General features: G+C 43.3%; 1 protein-coding gene across 1 annotated transcript in view; it reads left to right on the top strand.

Moving 5' to 3' along the window:
- Positions 1-17,831, top strand: part of NECAB2 (N-terminal EF-hand calcium binding protein 2) — a gene marked incomplete at both ends in the record, with an annotated part of 80,045 nt that overhangs the window by 24,840 nt on the left and 37,374 nt on the right. The window contains one exon of the mRNA XM_080638657.1: positions 16,062-16,170. Within this exon, the coding sequence (XP_080494783.1) occupies positions 16,062-16,170 (109 nt within the window). The remainder of the gene's footprint in view (positions 1-16,061; positions 16,171-17,831) is intronic.

The raw sequence follows: 17,831 nt of genomic DNA, 5'->3' as shown, positions 1-17,831 counted from the left end.
AGTGGTTCTGTAGCATTTAAGTGGAAGAAGAGTTAACTGCAAAGAAGTTGTAAAAGTAGGACTGTACATAGTAAGAAATATTCAGTCCTGGTATAGCAACTGCAGTGTGAGCGAATGAAGTGATATATGCTGAAATACTGGAGAGATGAGGGGAAAGGAAAACAGAGCAGTGGGGGATGTTCTCACAAAGCATCATCTTCAAATGTGGCTTGAGAAGAACACCGACACTAGAAACTTCTTCAAACCAGTTGTTGCTTTCTAAATGAGGACCCTGACATTTTAAAGGTCAGCAGCCAGGGAACACAGGCAATCAGAGGTGCTTATTAGCTTGCTGTGTCCTTCACATCAGGGTGTGGTGTTGCCTAATTGCCTAGGGAGACAATTTCTGTAGATGTTTCCTAAAAAGGCAAATTTGCAATACCCGAATGTGGTAGGATATGTGTTACTTTTCTCGTTTCTTCTCCATCTAGGAGAGCTAATAAGGGAGAAATGGGCCAAAAGATAACTTCTGGAAGTTTGAGGGTGGCTTTGGGTAGAGGAGATGAAAGCAGAAGGCATCCGTTGGCAGGCAAGACCTCTCTGCAGACCAAGCCAGCAGTTAACACCAGAGATGCCCTGCTTTGCTAACAGTCGAATGCTGTGGGGTGATGTGCCCTGCAGTAGCATCTGGGCATGTCCCTGCCCCATCCCAGCCACAGCCTCCTGCGGGTGAAGGCTCAGGCTCTTCAGCACAAAACCCAGCTGGGGACTGGCTACAGCCAGAGGAAGGATCAGCTGGGCAAACAGATCTGTATTTTGTTTAAATACCAAGAACTTTAAACTGTGTGTCACTGGAGCCACTCACTTCTTTCCCGTGTGCTTTTTTAAAAGCCCTGCATTGAACCAAGCAAATGTATTCATACAAGAAGCGAGCAAATAACCAAGGCAACATAAAAAACAAAACAAAACAAAACAAAACAAAACAGTTTTATTATATTCATAATTCACTACAGAGCAGGACTGGGCCATTGCAGTGTAGCACAAGCAGGGTTTTTTTCTCCTTTTATCTCCTGTCTTATACGGTTTTGGTATTTGGGTTTAAGCCTGCACTCTATATTTCTTTGTTCTGATACTTGGATGCTGGAACTGCTAAACCTTTGAATTATCAACACAGTGAGCATTTGGATCCTTTTCTAAAACAAGAATGAGGATTAAATGTTTCTCAAAGATATTGCAGCACTTGGTGCAGATTCATACAGGCTCATCTTGACGTAGGAGACAGGTTGTTCTTTAGCACAAATATCCCACGGGACTTCAACAGCAGGAATCCACCGAGCTCATCATCTGCAACTGCCTTTATCTCTGCAAAGCATATCAGCATGCTTCAAGAGAGAGAGACAGATAAGATTTGGAATTAGCTTCTCTTTGATTATGGTTGTAATAGCAGGAAACAGCAAATGTTGTGTTAAGGCCACGCTGAATGGGGCTTTGAGCAACTTCGTCTAGTGGAAGGTGTTCCTGCTGATGGCATGGAACTAGATAATCTTTGAAGGTCCATTCCAACCCAAACCATGATTCTGTGATCTCCCATGCCAAATGTCACTTGAACCCTCAGTGAGAGGTTTCCTATGAATGCAGCAGCCTGGTCTTCCTTGGCCGGGCCTTGCTCTTTGCTGGGAAGTTTGCTAAGGTTTCATGGAGGGAAACTGGATCATAGATCACCCTCAATGTGCTCAGATGGGTTTCCTGGGAGAAAGCAGGTAGTTCAGCACCTGCGGTCTGCTTGGCCAGCACTGCCTCCATTGTGCAGCACCATGACCCTCACCAACACCAGCGTTCTTGCAAAGACTGTTTTGTTTCCTATACCCTAGATTATTTTCATGGTTTTGTTTGGTTTGTTTTTGGGTTTTTTTTGTATGTAAGACAGACACAAACATTTCAAGCTCAGGTATGTACAATAAGGCAGACAGATTCCTAAGGATAGGGGGTGGCTCAGAAGTCTCAACTTCAATGCTTTCTGCATTGAACTGGTCTAGAAATCCCGCTTGTGCTAATAGTTTGGAAATGCAGGTAGATTTAGCAGGTTTCCTACAGGCAGAGGAGAGCCTGGAGGGAGCTGTGCTCCTCTGAGGCTGCAACAACATTGTTTGCTTTATGAAAAGGTTTTCCATGGCAGGTTTGGCAGTGACATGTGAGCTGTTAGCACTGGAAGACAGAAGACACCTCTGTAAACTGCTCGTTTGATGCAGCTCTTAGATGAGCGCTCTCCTGCACCAGGATGCTTATTGCTTCAAATGGATCCAATCTGTGCTAATAAATCACCTCCTTCATGCAAGGAGTGTTTGATTGAACATCACAGGAGATACCACTGAGGGCTAAACCTAACATTTTCTATTCCATTAGCTAAAGCTTGTAATGCTGAGTATTTAAAAAAAGTAGAGCGTTCCCTCAAGTATTTCTATTGCCAAGCTGGGCAACCTGCAGTGAAATATCCATCTGCAGAGTGACTCCTGATTTTTCTTTCTTGGTTGCTTGGTTATCTTTACTCCTGCTGCAAGTCCCAAGCAGAATGGAGTGGGGCTGTGCTCCCTGTCTCAGAACTCCCCAAACTTGGGGTAAATAAATGTCAGCAATTTGTATTTCCTATATTTCCTATATATATAGTGTTTCCTGGGATGGCATTTTGAGAAATCGAGATGCTTTTTGGTGTGATTTTTTACTTTTTTTTTTTTTTTTAACTACAAAAGGATTCCAATGATTTTGTTACCAGAGCCTGGGAAGGAGAATAAAGTTCAAATTAGTGGGTTTTATCTTGTAAACTCTTGAGCATCACTGTAAGTACTGGAGGCCCTCAGTGATGCCGTGCTCCTGTGTTAGTTTAGTTCTGCTGAAAGCAGGTGGTTCATGCTTCACCCTTTGTGTCAAACTAGGTGTGTATCTTTACGTGAGCCACATTGCTGTTTTCGTCCTCATTCAGCACAATGCACTGACTTCCCATCTGGTTGCTCATACTTCCCCTTCTGCTTCAGCCATCACCTTCATGTTTTGTAACACCTTAAGGAGAAAAGAAGGAAAGAGAGCAGTTGCTTCCTGTGCAGAGGCTACAGACAGTGTTGTGCTGGTGGGTTTGGACATAGAATCATAGAATCATGGAATGGTTTGGGTTGGAAGGGACCTTAAGATTATCTAGTTCCAAGCCCCCTGACATGGGGAGGGACACCTTACACTATACCAGGTTGCTCAAAGCCCCATTTAACCTGGCCTTGAACACTGCCAGGGATAAGGCATTCACAGCTTCTTTGGGCAGCCTGTTCCAGTGCCTCACACTCTCACAGTAAAGAACTTCTTTGTTATCCAAACTAAATCTCAGCTGTTTAAGTTTGAACCTGTTATACACGGTGATACCAGCAGTGATGCTGGGTGTTCCTGTGAGTACATCGGTTGAATCCATGTTAAGCCTGGATGGTGGCTCATGAAGCTTTGCATTGCAGAGATTCAGTGGCAAGGTCTGGCAGCATGTCCCCACGCTACCCATGTGCGGTCCCCTTGGGATCTGGTTGATCCTGAGCCAATGGTCATGCTAGGAAAGGCTGCATGCTGCTGTGGGTTGCATGGCTGCAGTGCATCCTGCTGAGACAGCATGGAGAAAATGTGGATTCAGCAAAAACTATGTAGCACACCTCATTAAAAATTCACAAAAGCTTCCTGAAACCCAGTTTCCTGGAGAAGTGTTTTAATGAGCTGAAGCAGGGCTGGGTGAGAGAGTGGGGGGACCCTTCACCAGCGTTGTGTTAGGAAACAACCCCTGTGTGCCCACAGTCACGCCGTTGTTCATCCCCCATTGGTTCATAGAATCCCAGACTGGTTTGGGTTGGAAAGGACCTTTAAGCTCATCCAGTTCCAGCCCCTGTCACGAGCAAGGACACCTTCCACTAGATCAGGTTGCACCATCCAAGCACTGTGCCTTGAGCACTGCAGGGAATGGGGCAGCCACAGCTTCTCTGGGCAAGCCTGTGCCAGGGCCTCACCACGCTCACAGGGAAGAACTTCTTCCTTAGATCTAACCTGAACTTCCTCTGCATTTATGTTTCTCAATTTTTAATGAAAAACTGCACCAGTGGGTGCAGTTCACACTTAGGAACTCAGTGAAAACTTAGGTTTGCTGTGGAAAGGTAAAATAAAAATTGAGATGTTATTGTCAGTGTTCAGGGGAAAATGTTGGAATTAAATGGAAACAAAACTTGAAATGCTTTGGGTGTGGGATTTTCTTTAAGAAGAGAAGCCATGTGACCTCATTTTCCCCTGGGGGAAAAAAAAACAAAGAAGAAACAAAACTTGTGACCATTTTTCCAGTGGCTTTGTCCTTGAAATACTTTTTTCTCTCACCTTACATCTAGGTAAATTAAAGCAAGCTGGGCTGAACTGCAGAACTCCAGTCAGTGGCTGGGATGCTGGGGATGGGAGCTGAAAGGAACTGATGGGGAGATGCTGAGATGTGGGTGCCAGGGGTGCTTCAGAACAAGAGTCTTGATTTGGTACACAACTTTCGCTCTGCCTTTTGTGCTGATACTAATGAGATTGGGCTGCTTTTGCAATTCAGTTTTGAGTGGAGTATACAGAACGGGTACTTGAGGGTTCTCTGCCTCAGCCTTTTGCAGTGCTGTGACCTACTTGTAAAACCAGTGCCCATTTGGCATGCGTCCGGGGTTAGGTTTTCATCATGCAGGTCAACACTGTGATGGCTCTTGCTCTTATTTTATTCATAATTTGTTTAATTTTGTATTTTGTCATCTGTAGTTTATTCTCTGCTCTCTACAATATGCGGTACTGTGGAAAATGGAGCAAAATATCTTTCCCTTCCTGTAAAACCAAAAAGCCTGATACGAGTTTTGTTGTTTTGTTATTTTTTTTTTAACCTACTTTTGAAATGAACATTGAGCATAGGGCTTACATTTTTTCCTGAGAATATAAATGAGAAATGCAGAAGCTGATTAAGTGAGAGCATAAAATTTAGAGCAACTGTGCTGGATTGAGCAAGGTTTTGCTACGTAGGTGTCCCTTGTGTAACCACAGGGAGCCAGGATGAGCAGTGCTGGAGACGTGCAGAAGCATCCTGTAGGGTGGGACTGCACTGGCTTTTGTTTATACCAGGTCCTGAAGCAAAGATGACCCCCCAAAAAGAAGGTTTTGGAGGAGATATGGATGTTGGCAAAGGAGTTTCTCAGAGAGGAATCATCAAATAAGAGCAGTAGTTTGGTTTAGAACCTGAAACTTTTTTCAATGGGAATTTTGAGACCATTGAGTTTGAGGAAATTAAACATCTGTTTTGCAAGAGATCAGAGTTGTGGGCTTACACCTGAGCTTCACCATTCAGGAGTTAAGACAAGGAAACAAGTTACTAATTATGCAGGTTCTGATTTACCATTCTCATACCTGTTGAGTCCTGGCACGAGGATGGATGTCTTGTATGCTACAAATGATTATGCAGTAGGGTAACTTTTTCTGCCTTCTGAGAATGCAAATGAGGGATCTGCTTTTCTAGTTAGTTTAATTTGCTGTCTTCATCTCTGCACAGCTTGTTAGCTGAATGGAAAACTGTGGATGCTGCCAATGCAATCTGGATATTGTTCCATGGGACTGCAGAAAGCGATGAGTCTGTAGCTCCCTAATCCGTGGTAATTTGCTACTAATTTATCAACAGCCAACAGCTCCAGTGGCTACTGCATCAAAACAGCCGTGGTGCCACTGCCTTCCTCTTACCAGTGGTAATAAAAGGTCATTTGCAGCATATGCAAAGCACTGCTATGAGTGTTTTACTAAGCACAGAATAATGCTTATTTCACAAGGCGAAAACAAAATCACAATGTAACTGATGCAAGTGACAGAAACCAGGTGAGGTTTTAGACTTGCCCATGGCTGGGTGACTCATTCCTGACACAGGGAGACCCCTCCGTTCTGCAGGGAACTGCCTGCAGCCTTTGTACCCTGGGGCCTGGTTCTGGCTTTTATACTAAACCCTCCAGTTAGGTTGAAATGCCGCTTCTGCTTTCATAGCTCAGGAAGTCAAACAAGATGTTACAGTTGCATTCATTGCCATTTTTGTACTAAGCACTCTGCTTCCCTGGGAAGGGCAGCAGCTGGAATGCCACCCGTAGCTCCTGCCTGTGCTGCTCTTGGCAGCAGCAATCCCAGAGGAACAGATTGACTGTGGCGCTGCAAGCCCTGCAGAGAGCAGTCCACGCCCCAGAGGTTCTCTCTCTGCCTTGCCCTGGCCACACCAGGACCACACTTTGGAGAGGAAACACCATGCATTTTCATAAAGTTTTCCTCTTTTGCTCAAACACTTGCTTCTTCCTCCCTTTTTTTTCTTTTTTTTTTTTTTTTTTTTTTTTTGAAGCTGAGTGCTGAGTGTAATGAGCTGAAAACAGTGCAAACCCTACCCTGGCTCTCTGAAATATTCACCTGCACATCTTCTCATCTTAGAGAGGACAAAGCAAGCGAGCATGGCTGGCTAATGATGAGCAGAGGGGGTTTAGGGCTGTTTGGTGCCTGTGTCTGAGCGTTCCAAGGAATGTGGATTTAATAGGCTGTTGCAGACCCAGGGTGTACTGGAGCTGGTAGTGTTAGCCTCTGCTTCAGCTTGATTGAAAACTCCAGATATCTCCTCCCAGGTTCACTTTTTTTGATGTTTCTGCCAAAGTTTAATGACCAAGTTTGAAAACTTATGTGCTGGCAATGTGCCTGGACCTGACAGTTCCTGAATGTTTCAGCTAATGTGTTCCCAGCTGGGGCACAGCACAGTAACATACAGTGCCTTTCTGAATCTGTTTTCTGAGTTGTCCTCAATCAGACAGAGGGATGTTGATTTGGCAGAAGAGGTCCGTATGATGCCAATATCTCTCCTTCTTGATCTTTCAGCGAAATAACCCCCAAGTTTGGGCAATACCGTAGTCAGAAAAACTGCTATTTATGCACTTATTTGGCAATGTTGCTGCAGGTCTACAGCTCCACAGGTTGGGTTCTGCTATGGTCTGCATTGCTGCAAGCATAGTTTATGTAGTCCTCTCTCTCCCTCATCAGAGGTCTCCCTGTTTTGCTGCTGTTTCGGGAGTGAGAGGGTCCTGTACAGACTGTAATGTGTTTTAGAAACATGTGAGAAGTTACTGTCAGTAAGCAGTGGTGTTTCCCCACATGATTTGACTTAAGATAAAGAAGCTGCTGCCTAAAATTTTCTTCTTTCTCACTTTCCTGTTCAGGCATGCATCTGCTGCTGCTTTCCAAGGAGGCTGAAAGCTGGGTGGTCCAGATGTGATACTTTGAATTGTCCCTACAGAGAAACACAGGTTTCCCTCTTTGCTGCTGAAGATAGCAGGTCAGGCGCTGGTGGTCTGTTGTCAGCCACCCTGGAGGGAAGGGACTTTGCATATGTTACCTGTGTGGGTTCTCAGAGGCATTTTGTTCAGATAAAGTGAAGGTAATGTGGAGTTCAGGAATGCATGAACTCCCTTAGACCCCATCTCATTATAGAAGACCTGCTGAGTGCTGTCATGGTTCTCTGTCTCTGTCTGTCACCCGCAGCTTTCTGCCTTTCAGCGTATCCAGTATGATGCATCTGAAGGAAGACCATGGCATGGCAGGAATAAGAGCCTTGCAACAGCCTCAAATCATTTGTAGCTCTTGATGTGCATGGAGGGATTTGCAAAACAGTCTCCAAGATAAACCCATTCCTCTGCTTTGATGGTGGCAGGGCTCAGTAGCAGATTTAAATAGCTCTCTGTGATTCCCAGGCCACCTATATTCTGCATACAAAGAAGTACTTAACCCTGCAGGAAATAATGTGTAACATACTGTGGTTTGCTGATGCATAGAAATTAACTATTTGTTGCATAAGAAAATAGGAGCTATGCTCTTCAGTATTTTAATGAGTATCCAAATACTATGTTTTCTCCCACTGTTTATTATAGTGTATTTTTCATGATTTGTAGTACTGCCTGTGCAGAATAGTTGTTTTCAGGGCACTGTAGGAGGCAGGTTCTGTTCTCTTTTAACAAGGTCTCCTTGGGAGAATTTTGCCTTAAGTGGTAGGAGGAAGTTTTGAAGTCAGGATTTACAGTTTTGGGATTACTAGAGCACAGACTGGTCTTGTATTAAAGACAAGCTGGGCTGTCTTTGTGTTTTATATCCCCTTTAGATCAAATCTTGGGAGAGGCTGACAGTAGCTCATGTGCTTTGACCAGGGGGTTGGTACTGGAGAACTTGCTGGTGTTTTTGAAATGAAAGTGTTTGAGGGAGGTGACTGAAGAAGAGGTCTGCAGGCTGCTGGGCAGTAATCAGAAATTTGGGGTATCAAGTTGTAGGGGCCAAACATTGATGGTGTTGCAGCCACTGAATCTCCTCTAAACCAGAAATTCTAGTTTTGTACAACTGTATCTACAATGTCATTGCATGTCACTCTCAAGGGTTCAAAAAGAAAAAGGAAGTGGGAAATGTGGGAAAGGAGATGCTGAAGGTACTTTAATGGAGAAGGAATACAACATTAAGGACAACAAAGAAAGATGGGGCTGAATAATGATGGAGAAAGCAAGGCAGATCTTTGAATACATGGAGAATGAAAGCCTTTGGGAGGGAGAATCGGGCTATTTGTTTCAGGAAGCTGCAAGCTCTGCATGGGAATCTGCTGCTTTGCTGTGGTGGCATGTGCTTGTGTAACCCACAGGGGAAACAGTTTAAATGGGCAAATAAACCAAAGGTGCTAAAAAGCTGTGGTTATTCGAAGTCAGTCAGCCCTTTAATAGCACTCAGTATAAAGAGACAGGCTGATGCCAACTAAGATGAAAAATAACTGAGAGGCAGTGGTAGTTTTAAGTCTGGAAGTAAGTTGGGTTTGGTGCAACAGCTTGGCAACAGAGATCTCCTGATGGGGGAGAGTGAAGAAAGGTGGAAGGAGGTATGCCCCCAGTAATTTTATATTTATTAACTTATTATATGCAATATATTTATGATATTTAGCCCAGAGGAGCCCTGAGGTGTGCTACCACACTGACCAGTACATACCCTTAGTGTGCATCTCTCTGGGCTGCCTCCTTTCTGGCCCCTCTCAGCTGCTCAGGCTGAAGCCCAGAGGCAGGCACTGGGAGTCCACCTATTGCCTCTTAACATGAACTGTTTTCCTGGAGGTCACTTACTGCAAGCTACATTTTCTTTCCCAAATGTTTTCTCACTAGTGTGCCCATAGCTAAACCAACATGTCCACATACAAATTATCTCGGGGGCCTGATCACCTGTGGTTTTCATAAATTATTACAGAGCAGCAGTTCGTGGAAGGGCTGACTCAGTGTTTTCCTTGTGCTGCTACAGATGTGAAGCAAATGCATTGAAATCAGCTCTTGACTTTCATTTTCTTTTGAAACTGCAAAAAAAGAAATCTAATTAACGAGAAGAAAACTGAAACAAGTTACCTCCTGGTTTCTGTAGGAAAATGATGGGTTAAGAAAGCTTTGTGGACTGCTAGCATCTCTGTCTGAGTCCTCTTCTAAATGTTTGGGTAACTTTTGTTACAGTTTCTATTAAGCAGCAGTTGCATTGAACCTGGCCAGGCTATTTGCACCATCAGGAAGTCTGATCCCAGCATTTAATTTATAAAGAATTGGAAATTTCTTTGGAAGAAGTTCCTAAATAGCTGTGATAAAACATACAAAGTCAATACATTGGGTGAGTGCAGAAAAAACCCTAAACCCCACATTTAAATCGCACATTGCAGCAGGGTGAGGATTATCTGGGAAACTGAAAAAAAGAAAAGGTAGAGTCTACACAAAAGCCAGTGGAAGAAAATATGCTCTATCTCTCCTGCATGTCTCCCTGCCTACCGGCCTACATTTGATACCTAGCTAGAGCTGCTATTAAAAGTAATTTCAAAATTACTTCTAATTTTAGGATGACAAAAGACTTGATTTGATGATAAAAGCTGAGCAGCTTGGGAAATATTCTGGCATGTTAATGGATACTGCTGATGTACAGGCTATTTATGGTGGTAATGAGATGCAGGTTTCTGACTATAGTAGAAATCCCCACTTCTATCCAGGCCAAGTCCTACAGGGAAGATTGCCAGCCTTTCTCTATTTGCTACATGCAGTGTTGCTTATCACCCTAGACAAGAACCAAGCTTTTAAGTCATTCCTCAACATCTTATGCTGACTGATATGGCCATTTTGAAATGAAAGTAACTTTATCCCCACTTTTAATAGAAATTAAAAGGTTCAATCTGCCACAGAAAGGAGACTCAGTCCTGCTATATACTGTGCCTGAAAGATTTTGAATATGCATCAGTTCCTGTTGTACCACAAAGCTGCATCATCTGCTGCAGGTCAGAAAGGAAAATTGGCTATATATTGTCTTTGATGAACTCTGAGCTTTGATGAGGAGAGAAGTGCCTTCAAATTACTGGAGAAGAGCTGGTCTTTATTACCAGGATGAATGACTGACTAGGGAGGGGTATTGCCTGTCTTCTTAAGAGATGTTCTTTCATTTGCTATGTGCGGTTTATTTCTCTGCAAGGCCTTGTGTAAGCATAGGCAGGAAAGATGTCTCAGGAAGATAAAAATCACACAAATTTGTATAACAGATGGCAAAAAGAAAATGGTGATGCTGAAAGTAGAGCTGCATGTGGCATTGTCCACTGGACTGTGCATGCATAGCCTGCCCCAGAGCAAGGAGTGCTCTGGGTTAGGCTGGTGGGACCTGGTGGGTCCCTGGCAGAAGACAGGAGACACCACCTTGAAACTGTATTAGTGGCAAGAAGATGAAGTAGGGGATCATGCCCGGTGCAAAGAAAAGCATTAATCAAGTGTTTTCCACTGAGATGAGTAAGCAAAACCCCAGCTTCTGAAGTTCAGACCAAGGCTTTGTTTGATTAGGAAACTATGGCTTCTTCAGTGCCAGCCTTTGTATTCCTGTGCCAGCATCAACCAGTCAGGTCTCATCAGCAATCCCAGCTGGCATTAGGAAATGCACAGGAGTGTTTCAGAGATTATCAACTGATACATATATATATATAATGAAACATCAGTCTGATACTCAGGTTGTCTATGCAGATTCCTTGGTGTGGTACCAACCCTTGTGAAAACATCTGGGCTGGGCATTAGTTACCTTGAAAGATAATTTTGGAGACATTCAGTAAATTCCTTTTGCTAGGAAATTGCAGTAATTGTGGTAATTTCCTTTTAATGATGTGTGTTACATCTCATTAGCAAAGATGTTGTTGGGGGCCGTTTCAGCAGCAATGGCACCGTGTCCTTGCAAGGAGCCACCGAAACGTGGGCTGTGCTTCTCATGCAGAGCTCCTGTGACTTTGCACCTTTAGCCAAGGCTGGAGGTGAATCACCAGTGCTGGTTTCAACCCAATTTAGTTGCCCCGAAATAACACTGTGATACTGGAGTCAAAGGGGGTGGATAATTTTCAGGTGGCTGCTGCGTGCCTCAGCAAGTCACATAGGAGCTGCAGACTGCTTTGGGTGTTGCAGTGAACGCGACCCTCTTTTGGCCAGTGGAAACATTCTTCATAAGTCAGATCTGTGGACCTGTAGGTAATTTTTCCTAACAGCCCAGGCTGAAAACTCAAGCCTGAATCCAGCTTCATTTAAATGAATAAAGCTGCTCCTGCTGACTTCTAATGGGGCTGGAGGAAGGGTCCAGGGTAGAAGCCAGTCCATATTCTTATTGGTTTGTGTATTTGCACGCACACACACACACAAGCAAGAAATAAAAAATATAGCTTTCATTTTTATTCACAGGCCACAATAAAAATCCAATTTACTTACTCATAGCTGTGGTGATGCTTGCACACAAAGGGAGGCTCAAAGCGCTTTAGAATTTAAAGAGTAATAAAAATAAGTAATGAAATACATTCATAATATAGCTAGAAAATATATGAGCAATCTCAACCTGATGTAATTGAAAATGAATTTAGCAAATTCAGGCTCAGAACAGTGGCATTATTTTGTAGATGCTATAAGCTGTTTATATTGCTGAATGAACTGCCAAAAACTCAGCCATCAGATTCCATATATTTTGGATTATTTATTATCTTATTTTGATGTTTTCCCCTGGCTGCTTTAGCAGGTGAGAATAGCCTGATCATGTGAGTTAGAAGATGTAAGGACTACCTCTGGACTCCTCAGATTTTCATGATGGCAAGTGGAGGAATAATAAAATCCCAGCTGGTGCTTTCTGATATTCTCTGTTACATCCTCCTCTCCTCAGTTAATTTTAACTTTGATAATTCTGGCTGGTAATAATTTGCTTTGGTGTTTGCATGTGATTGAATTATTTTGAAAAGCAAGAGTAAAATGAAGATTACTGTCTCAGGAAAAAAAATGGTGGCAGAATAGCTGTGGCCTGATTACCTCCTTTCTGAGCTGATCAGCACCAATTTAGGTGGTTTGTAGTTGGTGGCATTTGTCTTCACTGCCAGCTTACATATTGACTTCAAGTACTGTGTTTAAAGGGGAGGGGGGAGAGTAGGTGCAAGTAGGTTGTCTGCCTTTAATATGGTCGTCCAGGTGAAAAAGATCACAAAGATTTCTCTAGACCTTAAAACTGATGGAAGCTTCATTTTGTTCAGTGAGATTTTGTGTGAAATCTCAATTTTTCTATTATCCTTCATATAAAAAGCAGCTACCTAAGGCTGAAGTGTTCCCAGATAAGCTCCAACAGGGCAGGGCATGGGTGAGGTTGAACCCTATGACTGAGGCTGCCACTCTGATACAACGCCTGCCAGCTCATTTGGAGAACTTATATATCTTGAGCTCAGGAACCTTCAGCAAAAAGCAGGTTCCTGGAAGTATAAGCCATTCTTTGGCAAGTGCAGACACTTCTGCTTTAAGAAAAAGCTGCTTTCCTGTAACTATCCTGATAAGGCTGCTCCTGGAGCACAGCATCTCCATCAACTCTTATCACAGCACCAGCTGGCAAGTAGGCCTGGTGTCAGTAATGTTGTGGTCAATCCTCCTTGCCCAGCATTTTCTACCACTTTAATTTTCACTGCCAAGTCCCAGCCTGGTCTGCTTCCTCTTATCACCTGAGTTCCCTGCAGGCTTCCTTGCCCACTGGGCTCCAGCAGCCAGTGGCTTTCAGACTGTTTCACAATTACAGATATGCAGCTCAAGGATTATCTCCTTACTGTGGAAGGCTTTTGCTTTGTGTTTTTGCAGACCAGTATTCCAGCTTGTATTAAATAACAATCAGCTCTAAACTGACTGGTACCCTATAGTGGTGTTTGTTGGGAGCTAAAGGTCTCAGGGCATTGTTTATGAGTAAAATTTCCACTTTTACTCAAACTCCTGCTAGGGGCCAACTAATTCTGTGAGGTGTCCAAACCACAAAAATGAAACAAAATTCACTGTCACCTCCTCCTTTCCCTAGATCCTTCACTCATCCTGTGTTACTTTGGGCTGATAAATGCCAACAAAAATTTGGCACGTGCTTGTTTTCAGTGATCCAGCCTGTTGTGGTAGTTAGTACCTGCCTCCCTTGTTATCACCTCCAAGACAGGAGTCAGAGTAGCATTTTGGCACAGGTTTTAAACACCAATGTGTTTAAAAAATGCAGCCTGGCATGCATTAATAATAATAAAAAAAAGAATAAAAGAGAAAAAATAACACCAAACATAACTAGGTAAAGGAAAAAGTTGCTTGTTTGGGGTTGGTTTATTATTTTTTCCTTAAGCTTAGAAACACCTTTGTGCCTTTCAGAGGTGAGCAAATGGTAAATTCAGATTACTCTCCTGAAAAAAAGAAATAATTTCATTTTATGGTTTCTGTTTCCCAGTAAGTTGATTTATGTGACTTTCCTGGGAATTTCATTCTGCCTGCCCTCTGTGTGGAAGGACAATTCTGAGATGAAAAAGCACTGATTTAAGGTTTACAGGGAAAGCATACTGTATGTAAAGAACTGTTTAGCCCTCGTGGGATAGAAATGCCATTATCCTTTTGATCTTGATGCTTGAAGACATATATTCATTGCCAGTCAGGATAAGAAGCCAAACCTTGATCTTGGCTAGGATACTGCATAAATAGGAGCACTGTGGGAGCAGCTTCTCATCCAGTTTTGCAAGATGCAGAGGTGGAGGTGGAGGGGGCTCAGTCTTCTTATCTCCTTCAGCAAGAGCGTCTCCACTGGGTTAACCTCCAGGTGACACTGGTGGGATGCTTCAAGCAATAGGCACTTGTTAAAGTTTAGATGTTTTTAGTTTAATCAGAAATAGAGAGCAAATCTGGGACCCGTCCTCTTAGCTGTGCATTAGTATTCTGCACCCTGCCTGCTGCAAAGAGGTCACACTTTGAGGAAGGAACACAGAAAAACAATATAGGCAGCTGGGCACTCTCTGTAGCCATTGTGCTGTTCTGAAAATAATACCCCTTTCACCGGGTGTTGCTGTAGATGCTGTTCTCCTGCTGTGTTCCTTTCATAATTGTCAATTAAATAGCTATCTTAGACTAAATTTATCACTGGTCTAAATTTATCTGTGTCAGGCAAGAGAAGCTGGGTTAGCATTTGGCAATTCAGGTATGTTTTAGAAGCAGCAGACTTATTTAGTTTGAGAAAGAAATATTGATATGTATGTGGTAAATTGGCTAATTTTGTCCTCTAGTGTAATTTCCTGAAAGAGAAGCAACAGGGTTTAGAATTGATTTGATTAAATAATAAATGATATATTCTCCTACTGCGAGGTAGGCAGCATTTAGTTTATGAATCTTCTGTGGATATGAATGGAAAGACTCTAAATAATATGTGTGCTGGTTATTCCCCCAGGCACTGCTGTACACCAGAGCACAGTGTCAGCAGCTTGCATCAGAAAAACATAGAGGTAAATTTAGAGTTTCTTTTATCTCCCTCTCATTGCTTTACTGCTGAACTTCGCAGGAGCTTTCTCCAAACTTTGTTACTTCCAGGTGTGGTTTTACAGACATGGTGTACCTGTCCACAGTGCTCAGAGAAAGGTTCCAGGTTTAAGTTAAGTGCAAGCCTTTGTCACCTTATCATCAAAAATTGCAAAGAAATCCTCCTTCTATCTCCTTGTATATGGATTTGAGATTTTTCTTTCTTTCTTGGTCATTTAAGTAGGCTGTGGTAACCCCAGTGTTAAATTAAACACTGGGGCTAATATGTAAAATAACATGCAAAGTCTGTGTCCAGATTTTTAAATCCAGATGTTATTTTTCAGTCTCTGAGCTGAGACTAGAGACACTTTTGCACAATCACTGATGTTTGCAGAGCCTCTTTGTACAGCTGCAGATGAGGCTGCTAAAGTGCCTGTGTAATAGCCAGAGCCAGCATTAAAATAGATATTTAAGGTTGAGTTTGGAGCTTGCTGCTGAAATTACCTCTCTAGGTGCCCAGAAGAACATTGTTGTACCTTTGTCTTGTAACTGCTTCGCCTGCTGGTAGGTTAGCTAAAAGGCATCCAGCAAGCTGTAGCCAGGCAGATGGATTTTGTGCGTCATCAGGTCCCTTTAGAAGTAAAGGCACAACATTAAGGTGACGCAGCACTTGTATGTTTGAACAGTTGACAGCTTAAGCAAGATGTGTCTTGTTATGCTTAGTAGGTGCTATTTTACATTTCTGTCCAGAGCAGGGAGACGTACTGTGGTGGAAAAGATGCAGCTGAATGGAGGTGGCAAAAGATACTGCTGGGTCTGATGTTAATTCCAGTACTGGGTTTTTTCCTATCAATTACACGTCTCTTACATCCTACATAATTTGAACATAGGGTAGACAAAACACTCCATAATTTCTTAAATGTAAGTCACTTTTAGGATGAAGCTCTCAGGCTTTTCCCATTTTGGCTTGAGTCATGCCTTGGTTAATAGCCCAATTAATTGCTAACTGCCAGTGCATCCGTGCCCAGGAGCAATGCATCTTCCTTGGCTCTGGTGCTGCCAGAGCTGCTGGCATGAGGGCCAGTCCTGCAGAAGCACTTGAAGATAATTTTGATCGCAATCTTTATATCTGAACATAACTTCTGATTTTCAGTCTTGCCCCTCACTTTGCCTGTTCCCTAATGGTGGCTCTGTTGCTGTTTGCAGATGATGGGAAGCTGTCTCTGGAGGAGTTCCAGGCCTTTTTTTCTGATGGGACACTCAATGAAGAAGAACTTGAGAAGCTCTTTCATACCATTGACTCAGACAACACCAAGTAAGTTCCCCCTGCTGACACCCTCGCATTTCACAGGGCCTTTGGATCACAGCAAGTAGCTGTGGCTGTGCTGTAGTAATGCTGTTCTCGGAGAGCTAAGCAAAGTGAAACTTGCTTTGCAGAACTTTGCAAGATCTCCATTTCTGCTTAGTTTGTGTCTCATTGTGATGGCCACTATGACTTCTCTCACTTGGTGTTTTTTTTCAGGTCATTTTCTTTAGTGCAACCTGATCTGAAATGGTGCTTAGTTTTACCTATGAGGATATTGAAATGGCTTTTCAGCTTTTCCACTTTATCTAAAGGCTTTGCTGTGCTATGAAAGGCAACTGTGTGAATCTCCATAAGCATAGTCCTATCCAGCTATTTTACACATGACAAACTGGAATGATTTGTGATCTTGTCTCTTTGTGATGTCTCCATATTCCCTGCACTTGGCCCATGCCTGCTTCACCTCCCGTACAAAATACCCCCTGGAAAGCAGTGATTGCTCTAGCACCGAATAGAAACAAACTCTTTCTCTTCAAGGTGAAGTTCTTTTGCATAGAGGCCAGCAAAAGCCCTGCAGCCAGTGTTGTAGATGCTTTGCCTCTGCTCTGGTCTCAGCAGCCTAATGTGGTTGCAGTTCTATCCTCACAAAGCCTGGGCAAGGCAGCAAGGGGATAGATCCATGAGCAGCGCTGCACATTGCAGCTTCAATAACAGCAGGGAAAAGTGATGGCAGGGGAGGGCTTTAGGTTTGCTTTAGTTTGACGTTACATCAAAGTTGAAGCTAAATATGGCACCTGACTGCTCTCACTGAGAAGCAAGCTTTCACAGGCTGTGCCAAGCTATCAAATTAAGGTGACATGCTCATTAACAGCTGATGTTTCCTTCTGCTCCACCTGCCTTTGCCATCTCTCCCTCAGTGCCCCCTCTGACTGCTTTTGCTGTGGTCTGAGGTGTTTGTGAGCCTTCTGACAAGTGTCTGGCACTGATGATGTTTGGGATCAGCACGAAGCCCCGGTGGAAGAACCCCTGCTAGCAGGTAGTGGTGGCCCTAGGCACCAGTACAAACAGCACAGCCCACTGGTGGATTTTCTCTTTCCAAGAGGACTCCATTTTCAAAAGCCTGAGTAGCTTAGGCTGTTAGGAAGTACAAACAAAAGCCAGCTTTGAGTCTTATTCCACTGTGACTCTTAAAGCTCTGGAGAGATAAAATCTGTCCAAAAGCAGATGAAAAGAGAATCTAATTTCAAATGAGAAGCCTTGCAGCAAGTGCTTTAAAAAAATAGTAGTCTGGTTAATTATGAAGCCTTCTGGCAGCAGGTACAGAGTCTTGACAGTGTGAGTGGTGCATGCTTTGCACTCATCCAAAAGATCCCCTGATCTGTGTTTGCTTCCCAAAGTTTACCCCAAGATCAGAAATGTTAAAGACCAGCTGGGTATATGTTATTCACTACATCACAGGAACTGATGGTTCCTTTTCAATAGACATTAGATGCTCTTTTATGCCTTGTAGGTCTATTTATTGTGATGTTCCTGGGTGGGCTCTCTGTAGACTCTGGGTCTTGGGTGCTCATGTGCCTCCATTCTGAAATAATCTTTAGCATTGCCTGAGCTCATCAGTTTTCATCTTGCCTTTGAAAAGATGCAGTCAACTTGTAAACCAGGGTGGATGGGGG

The sequence above is a fragment of the Psittacula echo genome, assembly GCF_963264785.1.
Source record: "Psittacula echo genome assembly, chromosome: Z".
Lineage (NCBI taxonomy): Eukaryota > Metazoa > Chordata > Aves > Psittaciformes > Psittacidae > Psittacula > Psittacula echo.
This window is presented reverse-complemented; position numbering and strand designations above follow the sequence as displayed.